Here is an 11,743-nt window from a genome sequence, read left to right as displayed (position 1 = left end):
CACACACACACACATACACACAGGGCAGGAGAGGGCAGCACAAAATGACAGTTCAAGAGTCAGGAAGACAAAAAGTAAGAAGGATGGAGAGAGAATTGGTGGAAAAACAGTACATATATTTATAACAAATAGGGGAAAAATAACAAAAGGATCAAGTGGTGAAATACGGACATTGGAAACACAAAAGAAAGGAATAAAGAGGTGAAGAGAAAAGAAGTTCAGAGGTTATGAAACAAAGAAAGAGAAAAAAATGATTAGGGATAAAATTGGCGGGGAATAAAACAAGATAGCAATTTAGCAAGTTAAATGGTGGTGACACAGAGTAGGGCTGAGGACATGAGAGCTGGAATAATAAACAATTTGCCGATTATAGGAAAAGGTGAGGGGGAAAAAAGAAGGGAGAAATGGGAGTTAAGGCCAGCTATTCATGTAGTCTACTGTAAAAACTGTATTATTTTTTTCAGTCAGCCATATAAATCAATCATCAGACAGTTAGTGACTGTAACCTCTGGTCTGCTTAACAAGGCATTTGACAAAAAGTATTAACACCACACACCAGACCCGAGGGTACACACGGTCAGAGACAGTGGAGAGAGAAAGAGAGAACAGAGTTTTTGCAGAGTCATTCCCAGAGCTTCGTCACGCCTTGTGTCTCTTTGCCCTCAGACAACTTTCAATGTTAACCTTGAGATAATTTCACTGTACCAGCAATTGCTGCAGTGTTCACAGTCATATCAGAACAATGCAAAATTAATTGAACAATATATACATTATCCGCCAATGGTTTAAGCAGTGTAGGGATATTCAAGTCATGCATTTTGCTCTTCAAATAAAGGGAAATATTATTGTTCATCAAAATATATTTTTCTTTTTATGATGTGTGCTCTGCAATGCAAAACAGAAACTCAAAAGGTTTATGAGATGGGGCGAGTGAGTTGATTCCAGACTGATAAATGAAGAGAAAGACCAAGCAGAGGAGAGAAAAGATGAGAGGGGCTGACACAGCCAGATAACCTCATTTTTCCTTGAAGCCGTACGTGCGCACACACATGCGTATCTGTCTACTATCAGTGTGTGTCACAATGTCTTTCACCACTTTCAATGTGGTCATAAATTAGGTGAACTCATGAGACAGATTCTCTGTCTGCTTCTCACTCCCCTACTTCCATCTCTTCATCAATCCCTCCTCTGGCTTTCCATAGATGAAAAGTCTACCCTGAAGACTCGACAGTCTGATATAACTGTCAACATTTGTGCGACTGAATGTTAAAAAGTATAAACCAAGCTTTTGGGAGATTATTCTGTTTTTGTCCTAACTTATTACGTTATAACAGCAACAACACCCAAATCATTTAAGTGGGCATGCCAAACTAGCATTAATAAACATTATTTTAAAGTAAGAAAACTATACGTCTACATCTGTACACATTAAAATATCAATATTGCTATTATTGGCTATTTTAGTAACTAACTAAAAAGGCCAATAATAAAATTAGTTATGTCCCCTTACTTATTAGACATGAGTATGCCCTTATTCATCCATGTTCACATTCCATGGCAGAATGAGAGTACAGGGCACGAACTAAACATAATGGTAACTTAGGTTAAATCTGTGGAAAATGATAAACAGGAAACCTAAACATGAGGCAACACATCACTGAATTCTGAAACTCATCCCATGACTATACAGCTTTTCACAAAACTGGGCAGACTTCCATGATTGAATGCTAGATTAGGAATACAATGCTAAACTGAATGTCAGCTGTCTAACCCAACCTTTTTACCCTGCAAATTTCACTAGTGCATTAGCTGCCGACAAAGGTTGTGAGGACAGTCTTTTTGAGTTCTGCTGTATTAAAGGCTGAGGACTGATATGGTCCTTGCAATCCAGGGGCCAGTAGGGTGAAAGAGCAGCAGTCATATGTGATTCTTGACCATGTTTATTCAAATTATTTATTTATTTAATATTTCTTGAGTTTGATGTGACATAATTGGAAGGAATATCTAAATAACTAACCTTACAATTAACCTATATTAATGCAAGCTGTAATGTCTAAAGTTTCTAAATCGTACCACTTAGTGGCTGTGATATTCTTCCATTAACTGCCACATGACCAGAGCCAGCTCCCACAGCTCAAGGTCCTATGCTAGATGTATAAAACCTGTTAATCCTGACAATACAAATCCACACACTCATTTGATTGTTCCAATTTTAATGTGGCCAGTGGCTGTCAGAAATCTGTAGCCTGTAGCTTCACTGTACAAAATAGCCCGAAACCACTGCCGATAGTTTGTTTTAATGGACTCATCGGGTTCAGGTTGGGTTGTACAACAATATATGCATTGCATCAACTGTAGCTGTCCTGTCATTAATTGTGAAAGCAAAGGAAGCTCATACTCATTCATTCAGATTCATTTGATCAGTCTCACACTTTCTGTCTCTATTACACACAACTTATCATGCTAATTACTTCCCAGTAAATACATCTGATTGTTAGACATGAGGGAGCAAAAGAAGGTTTACTGAAAAGGGTGCCAGGTAGAAGAACTCCTGGGTTTCCAGATAATTGCAGTGCAGTACATTTCCTGAGAAAATTAAATGATAATCTGGTCAACTCCTTAGGTCATAAGATAATGGAAATGTTCAGTATTCAACTGTGTGCTGTTAGGCTTGTACTTAGGAACCACTGGGCTACAGTTAATAACTATTAACAAATCTGACCCAGCTTAAGAAAATGTCTGTCATTTGTGTTGCTCTCTGCCATCTATTTCTTAAATTAAAAGACAGGAGACACACATATTCACACTTAACTGCATAACAAACTGAGAGAAGCCCTGCAAACACATGCGTACACACATATGCAAACAAAGTACACACTACACACACACACAGTATCATAGTGAGGAGCATATGGTGATGACACGCTTCAGCTGAACATGTTCATGATCCCCAGTATGTTTGTGTGTGTGTGTGTGTGTGTGTGTGTGTGTGTGTGTGTGTGTGTGTGTGTGTCTGTGTACTTGACCAGACTGATAATATATTTGGATTGGCCCATATCTACAAAATGACAGAACACCCGTGTCCTCTTTTTCTGACCTTGTCTTTTAAAAGGACGTTACACTTGTTGCCAATTAAAAATGAGGTAAATGTCAGCACAGTGTGGGGCAGAATAGTTTGTGTGCATCATTTATCTGTTTAAATGCACAGAGGACATTTGAGTATTTCTGGCATGCTACAAACTAGCTAGTGTCTCTCTTCATGCCTGGTAACATTTTAAAGTAATTCAATTACAGCATGTTGTGAAATCCATATAGGAAAGAGTCAAGTCTTGATACACAGTGACAAGATACGAAAAACACAGCTGTGTGTAAATGTACATTTATTTCACGGACAAATGTAAAAGTAATACATTCATATTCCACTGTTTTTTTTCCTGCAGAGCCCTGCATGTCCGTTTGTATCTGTGCTTGTAAATGAGAGAAATGAACCATAGACAGAGCTTTTGAAATGTACATCTATTGAAACAGTAAATCTGTTTACTCCAACACTGAGCACTTATTTCTAGCTACAAGTAAACAATCTTAGTCAGTGGATGCTGTACAGGTATTTGGACATTTTGCATACCCTAAGATTAGCCTGGTCCTATCAGACTCTTGCACATTTTACTGAAGGAAAATAAAAAGTACGTATGTAGGGTGGAGCCAGGCTACCCTAAAACAGGTTGTCGACTTGTAATTTTTTGACTAGGGGGATCACCTGATATATTGATTTATTGTATTTGGGGTTTACACTTAAACAACTCTAGGCCTCTTTACCCGAGATAGTGTTTTTATTACTATTCATTTTGGTTAACCTGTCTTTTATAATCTTCTTTTCTCAGAGACAAGATCCTGTTGCTTGGAATTCCACATTCGCCGAGGCATCCCGGGACGTCCTGAACATCCGTTACACCCTCCTGCCCTACCTGTACACACTGATGTTTGAGGCTCATACCAAAGGAAGCACAGTAGTCAGACCACTTTTGCATGAGTAAGCACAGACACACACGGGCATTACATGTAATCACTTAATCAAATGATTTAGTCATTACCAGAATCAATCTTTTCTCTTGATTTGCTGGCAAGATAACTTTAATTTACACTACATTGCTTTCCATTAGTATGCAGAATGGCATACATGATGGTGGCTGGACTAAAAACCAATTTAGGTAGAGTTTTCATGTAAGTGCTTTAATGTGTTTTCAGCACCACTGTTTTATTATTTTAACTAGTTGTTGAAATGTTACCACGAAAGCATACCTAGCTACAGATTTTGTGTTAATTGCAAGAAAAAAAGTCCCTTAATGTATATATCTATACTGGTTTGTGACTTTTACTCTGATTTGAATAACTTGACAGGGTAAGACAAATTTGTGTCTTTCCTGCCACAGCAGCTGCCTTCAAGAAACCCTTGAGCAAGGCACTTTCTGTTAAAATTTATTGGCCAGCTATCAGATGTGAATGTGTGTAACTGTATGAAAAAAACATATTTATTCATTTTAAGAGACTCTTAAAGTCACAGATGGTATTTAAGGAGCTGGCAGGGTGAGTCTGGCAGGGATATTTGGCTTGTATCTTCAAACCATTGAATTCTGAATGAGCACTTGAACTGTCGTCTGGTCTAAGGACACAGGAGACAGCATTAGTTAAAAAAAGAAAAGAAAAAAGGAAAAGATTCCGTCAGGCTTAATGGCATCTGTGCCGGTGTCTCACAGGTTTGTGAATGATAAAACCACATGGGACATCTACAAGCAGTTCCTCTGGGGACCTGCCCTACTTATCACACCTGCCCTCGACCAGGTAAATTCACACACAAATGCACACGTTCTAGCTTTTTTTTTTTTACTCATATCACTGTGCATTATTAAATATATCACAGATGCAACTTTTAAATCATTTCAGAGATAGTTGTCAGTCTACCTACTCTGCTTGTGTCTCTCTATGATTTGGTTGGAGTTATTACTTTTGATTAACTGACTCTGTGATTGACAGGGAGCCAGGAGTGTAGATGGCTACGTTCCTAATGCACGCTGGTATGACTTCCACACGGTGAGTCCAAGTGCATAATAAACAGAAAACAATGAGAAAGAAGAAGACTTCACAGAATCCAAAGCCTGCCCTGTATTGTCTAATGCATTTCATAAATACTGCAGATAAAAATGATTATTTAAGCACACCGTTGGTACAACAGTACAGTATATAACACTGAACAACAGTAACAGTGTCTATTGTTGAAAGATATAGCACATTGGACTGGCCAATTAGTGTATGGATACCAATTCATTACATATCAGAGTACATCTGTGCATCATATCTTACCTTAAAGATGCAAAGCACTGCATCTACAAGGTGCATTATGTTTAAAAAAATAGTTTTAAAAAAACAAATATGTAGCTAGACCAAGACAAAGAAAAAGACTAAGACCACAACTACAAGAAAAACCCGAATGACAATATTAACAAGAGACATCTTTGACAACATCATTACAGACTTGTAGCTCAACAACGGCAGAAGGCGTCTTGATGACAAAAACAAACCAATCGCTCTGTCTCTTTATTGCTAGGGGACTCCCCATCTGTTAGACAGCATCATAAAGCCAAACAAAACTCGAGAAACAACCATTTAAATGGGTGCATGAGATGGTGGAGGGGAGTGGTTACCTCCATTAAACTTGTCCATTCAGCACACAAAGAGCTGCAAGCTGTTTGAAAAAGGATCAAGGACAAAGTAGAAAACACTGGGAGAAAGAAGTTTGCAAAGAATTCTTTCATAAATTACTGTAATGGCTCAACAGTAGCCTTTAAAGAGGTCACAGTTTTTATTGCATTCTCTGTGATTAACTGGCATTCAAATGCCAATTAACCACAATGGAATTGTTGTATAAAATGAATCAAGAAGTTAAATTACTTATGGTATTTAAACTGCTTTAATAGTATTTAATTATTGCTGCTTTCATTAGGCCAAAGATGTTGGAGTGCGCGGCAAAATGTTGAGCATGCCCACACCCTTGGATCATATTAACCTTCATATCAGAGGGGGGTATATTTTACCCTGGCAGAAACCACAGAACACTACATATTACAGGTGAGTGGACACACATCATGGCTGATGTATCATGAAAGCACATACTGTAGCTACATGTCAGTTTCCTGTGTGTTAAGTGTGAAGTGTGTGTGTGTTTTCTGTCTGCGTTAACGTCTGTGCAGAGACTGTAGGGTGCCGGGTTAAGGGGGGTACATGTGTATGCATTGCTTTTGTGTTTGAGTGTGTTTTTGTATAACATTCATCAAAATGAAATGCCATATACTGTATGATTGTCAGTGTGAGTTAAAGAAAGTGGTGGTGAGAATGAGAGAGACGGTGAGAGGGCGATGAAAGCTCCAGCAGAGGTGAGATCAGGTGGATCCCCCCAGCAGGAATGTTAATGTATTTGTCCTCGGCAGCAGGTATAAATAGATGGTGTCCTTTAACAATCAGCTATAACCCTCTCAACCCATTTTGTTTAAGTCGGAGGAATCCTTTAGGACTGATCGTTGCCCTGAGTGACAGCCAAACTGCTCAAGGATTGTTCTTCTGGGATGATGGAGAAGGAATAGGTAAGTGAAAGGTTATCTCCCCCCCCCCAGCTGTGTACTTTTACCAGTCTAGTATTGGAATATTGGAATAGCATGTCATTTCATGTTAACTTATTATTCATAGTAGTCACTATTCATTTTAAAAAGTTAAGAGTTTCCTTAATTGGTCTAGATCCACTCACAATGTTTGTTTACAACAACTTCTGAGAAGAAAATCCCTGTGTCCCTTACAATCAATTTAACAGCGATAAGTGCCAAGCAAACAGGGCAAGCAACAACTGGATATACTCTCATCTCATTCATTTAAAATGTATGTTTGATGCTGTCATATGTCAACACTTCATTAACATTAGGGTGGAGACCTATTTTACTTTTGGGCCACAGACTAAAGAAAATGAAAGCACACAAACTAGCAGTCACACCGACCAGCGGTGAGATGTTTCTGTTTGCAGATTGTTAGTTACATATATTTAAGCAATACAGTTACGGTTGAAAATGACACCACAAATAGAGCAGTTTGCAGCAGTCACATACTTCCTCAATTCAAACAAACAAACAAGTTGTCTACCTGGACGTGACTGTTGTGTTAGCACAATATTACAGTGATTCGGTCTATATGCTCATATCTTGATTGTAAGAAATTAAAATATCAGGCAGGCTTTAATTACTTTTTTGTTTTTAGTAGGGTTGTCAAAAGTAATGTGATAATAACAACTTAAAACAAATTCCTTTTAACGCCACTATTTGTTTTGACGGGCTATTAACATATTAGAGTTCAGGCCTCTCCGTAGTTTTGGAAACCAGAAAGTGATGCAGCAGTAACGTGGTGAATGGCTAGCAGAAACAAACCTCCCCGAGCAGAAACGGGTAAAAAAAAGAGCCTTTTGAATGGCAAGTTCAAAGCCCTTCCGGACGGTTCTCTTGACAAGAGTAAACTTTTAATTTGAGAATGTACTGTTTTATCCAAAGAAATTGAAGAATAAGCCATAGCTTCAACTGTGCTATATAGGCTGAGCCCTAGTTGTATGTTACACTCCCAACTGTTACATGCATATGTTATATATTTTTTATTTAGTTTCGATCCCACTTAGTAGAAGGGAATGCTTTTGTGAGCTTTTATTTTCCCCCATGTGAGGTTAAACATAATTAAATTGTTACAGTACATTGTTACATTTAGCTGACCAATGCACTTGTACAATGTGTCTGTTGTTGTAATGCACAAGGTGCATTGTTCTGTGTTAAGCTGCTTAAATTTCCTTGGATGTTTAGGTAACCTTTACAAGTATAAAATAGGACACTACATTGTGTCAGTATTAAATGAATTGAACACAACACAGTAATGTTAGCTATTTAAATTAGCTGGATACATGCTTAAACGTAGTGTGCTCTTACCAGTGTATTGCTATGTGTATTTTGTCCATAACTGTTACGAGAAGTCTTTCAGGACGTTTGAGTGGTTAGTTTTGATATATATTCTTAATAAGTTTAATAGATTTAGAAAATCAAGAAATGAATATCCACATGAGTGCATTGACCCCCATGTGTGTTAAACTCATGTACAATCTGAGAAAGCACATGAAGTTCTTTTTTTCCTGCATGTGAATTTCTTCATAGTTTGTATTAATTACACACAGACAAGTACAACATAGTATCCCTACCCTTTTCTCACTCCTTCACTACAGATGTTTTTGTGTTTGTGTAAGGACAAGGAAAAGAGGGAGAGAGAGAACTAGGGATGACAGAAAAGAGGAGTGACAGAAACTATTACAGTAATTCCCTGTTTTGCTGCCTAGAGATATGCTCTCCATCACTCCTCTTTTATCTGCTCCCTTGCTCTTCTCATCTGTGTCTTTCTGTCTGCAGCCTAGCCTCCCTCTGTCTTTCTTGTTTGGTCTGCCTCTAGCTATATTGCTTACTTACCTGTATTATCTGCTTTTCTGGAGTTTTGCATGTTTAAGTGCCACTTTCGAGGGTTAGCTATTCACTCTGCTGTCAGTCAGGCTGACTCATCTGTGGGTTAGTTACTCATCAGTTTCATTCATACAAGCAAATCCATCAGCCTTTCATACAGTTAAGCAGCATAGCTAGTCTATAATTTATTTTACTACCCTAATTCTATTATTTGCTCATGTAATCAACCACTAATAAGTTGAAGTCATGATGTGCAATGAGTCAGTGCATGGAGTCTATTAATGAGTCAATATTTTATTTAGTAATGCAGCTACTCAGTGTTTCATTCACTTCTTAATGCAACCATTCACTACATGACTCACTCGTTCATGCACCTTATCAAGTGATTATTTAGGTGTCCGTCCAGTCAATCAAATGAATACAAACTCTGTCCTGTGGTCAAAATAAATACTCACTTAGCCATTCAGTGTCTCATTTATTCACTTGTGTGGCATCTCTCTGTCCCCCTGTCATCCATTCAGGTCTTCCCACACCTATTTTCTCTCTCCCATCCAGTAATGCAATGTAACTAAGTACATTTACTGAATACTGTAATTACATATACATTTTAACTACTTGTACTTTACTTGAGTCTTTTCTTTTCATACCACTTTCTACTTCTACTCCTACATTTCAGAGAGAAATATTCTACTTTCTACTCCACTGCATTAATCTGACAGCTTTAGTTACTACTTACTTTACAAGTAGTGATTGTTACACACCAAACACATGTACGTCATAAAATACAATGTTTTACTATAAATTAAACTACCCAACAATATAACGGCCAACAAGTACAGATGAACTGATTAGGTTCCGGTTTCTAAAATGGGAGGATTTTTCTGCATTGAGGACTTAATAAGTACATTTTCCTGCTAATAATTACATACTTTTACTTAAGTAACATTTTCAATCAGGACTTTCACTTGTAACAGAGTATTTTTACATTGTGGTATTAGTACTTTTACTTAAGGTAAGGTTCTGAATACGTCTTCTGCTATTGGTCCCTCCATTGTCTCCATTTCTCGCTCTGTGTGTAATTCACCCCTATTTTTTCTCCTCAGACACAGTTGAGCGACAACAGTATCTTTTGACTTCCTTTACAGCAGAAAAGGTGAGTTCAAAAACAAACTACATGTTTTTTTTTTTTTTTATCATCATTGTTGCTATTGATGCAGCCAGACTGTAGAATGAGCCTTGCTTTACCATGCAACAGAGCAGTGGGTGGCGGATATCAAAGGTTAACCATTGGAAACCATTTGCACAGAATTTATGTTTAACTCTAAGGTGGTGATTTGAATTTAGATTTTACCCCTTTTGGCTGAGAGAGTTCTCACTGTAGGAACTCTTCTTTTGACACCTGTATCGAATTAATGCTTAAGTTGACAAATCACTTAATAATTATACTTTTATAACCATCATTAAAAGGGACATATTATGCTTTTCCGTGTTTTCTGTCATATCAACAATATCCTAATGTTGGATTTTCATGTTAAATGTGGCCACAACAAATAATGAGTTAAATGTATTTTCGGCAAATCCCTGTGAACTAAAACTTTCAGATTTCAGACTATTCTGAATACTCTGTTTTCAACAGTTTTTCTGCTCTCGGTTAAGTCTTGCGCAACTCTAAGCCGGCCTTCTATGATTGGTCATCTGCTCTAAGTAGGCAGGACTGAAGTGTAGTTTTTTTTGAAGCCACCGCGATGTTAACATTGTTGCATGTCCAGTAACTACATGCTAATGGCAGTGAACAATGTCATCTTCGCTGCCATTGTCGTTGAATTCCCCATACGATTTTGAGAGATTGTTGCTATAATGTATAAGTGTCCACTGCTAACTATAGTAGCTAACCTTACATGGCTACGACAGTAAACAATGTCATCGGGACTGCCAATGTTGTGAAATTCTCCCCAATTCCGGGTTGCATTACAGTTGAAACATGTATAATTGGGTAGTCTTTGGTTTAGGAGGCTTTAACTGTGATTTTGTAAAAAGCGCTGTTTTGTTGCACCACGATCTAACGTTACCATACTGCTAACTATTAAGCAGCTACATGTTAAGGTGACATAGCTGTAATCTTGGCCAATTCTGGCCATTAAACACCAAATTATGGTAACTTTACTGCTGGGACACGTCCAGTTGTGTAATATATTTTTTTAGGAGCCTTTATTGGTGATTTTTCACATTACCAAGTCCTGCTATGTACTCCGTTGCAGTAGCTCCAGCTTCAACTAATGTTTCCAGGAAGCATTCTGGCCAATCAGAGCAGACTGGGCTTTCTTGGGAGGATGGCTTAGAGAGACAGGCGCTCCTACAGAGCATCTCACACAGAGGGTGAATACGGGTGCAGCAGCCATGGGTAGTATAAGAAACAAAGTGTTTTTTAACATTAAAGCATGTGAACATGTTGTAGTACAAACACAAAATGCAAGTATAATCCTGAAAAAGCTATATTATAGTTGCCCTTTAAACTTGAATCACAATGTACAAATGCTTGAACAAAGAACACTTTACAGTCTTTTTTTAAGATAAGTTTTGGGTATTTTAGGCCTTTATTTTATAGAACAGCTTAGACATGAAAGGGGAGAGTGAGGGATTGACATGCAGCAAAGGGCCACAGGCTGGAGTTGAACCTTGGCCCACTGCTTCAAGTACTGAGCCTTCGTATCAGGGTGCGTGTTCTACCAGGTGACCTACACAGGCGTCAACATAACAGTTAGAGTTTAATAGTGCGTTCCATTTGTACTCTGATTTCCCAAGGTCATAGTCGAAAACATCCCCCCCGACCTCGGATTTCTGAGCTCGGAACTTGAGCAACCACAGAGTACCCTGAGCTCAAAATCCCACTTGGCTGCTCCGTGCATCAACAGTTGAGAATGCTGTAGTAATGTACAGTTATAAGCACTTCTGTGTTATTTGTGTCTCTCTAAATCAGGCGTATACTCAGTGCTGTCCAACTTCTATCTGTGGACATGTTGCAAAAAAACAGCATAATGCGTTGTTATAAACGTGTATTGCTAACAATGACTAACCTGGTTAGAGCTAAAGAAAACAATTAAAATCTGACTTGTAAATGGAACACATTCAACTCAGGTGTGACATCTTTCCCAGCTTCGGCTTCCGAGTTCCGAGGTAAATGGAACGCACAATAAAACCTTTAGCTCTGCGACGTCACA

The 11,743-nt window shown here is 38.2% G+C and overlaps 1 protein-coding gene across 1 annotated transcript in view; it reads left to right on the top strand.

Annotated features, from left to right (window-relative positions):
* si (sucrase-isomaltase) overlaps nucleotides 1-11,743 on the top strand; it is a 68,184-nt gene that overhangs the window by 50,279 nt on the left and 6,162 nt on the right. Inside the window, exons 35-40 of the mRNA XM_032510107.1 lie at nucleotides 3,882-4,030; nucleotides 4,755-4,839; nucleotides 5,032-5,088; nucleotides 5,999-6,123; nucleotides 6,547-6,635; nucleotides 9,629-9,678. Of these exons, the coding sequence (XP_032365998.1) occupies nucleotides 3,882-4,030; nucleotides 4,755-4,839; nucleotides 5,032-5,088; nucleotides 5,999-6,123; nucleotides 6,547-6,635; nucleotides 9,629-9,678 (555 nt within the window). The remainder of the gene's footprint in view (nucleotides 1-3,881; nucleotides 4,031-4,754; nucleotides 4,840-5,031; nucleotides 5,089-5,998; nucleotides 6,124-6,546; nucleotides 6,636-9,628; nucleotides 9,679-11,743) is intronic.

The sequence above is a fragment of the Etheostoma spectabile genome, chromosome 3 (assembly GCF_008692095.1).
Source record: "Etheostoma spectabile isolate EspeVRDwgs_2016 chromosome 3, UIUC_Espe_1.0, whole genome shotgun sequence".
Taxonomy (NCBI): domain Eukaryota; kingdom Metazoa; phylum Chordata; class Actinopteri; order Perciformes; family Percidae; genus Etheostoma; species Etheostoma spectabile.
The sequence above is the reverse complement of the archived record's forward strand: the minus strand, read 5'-3'. Positions and strand labels throughout refer to the sequence as shown.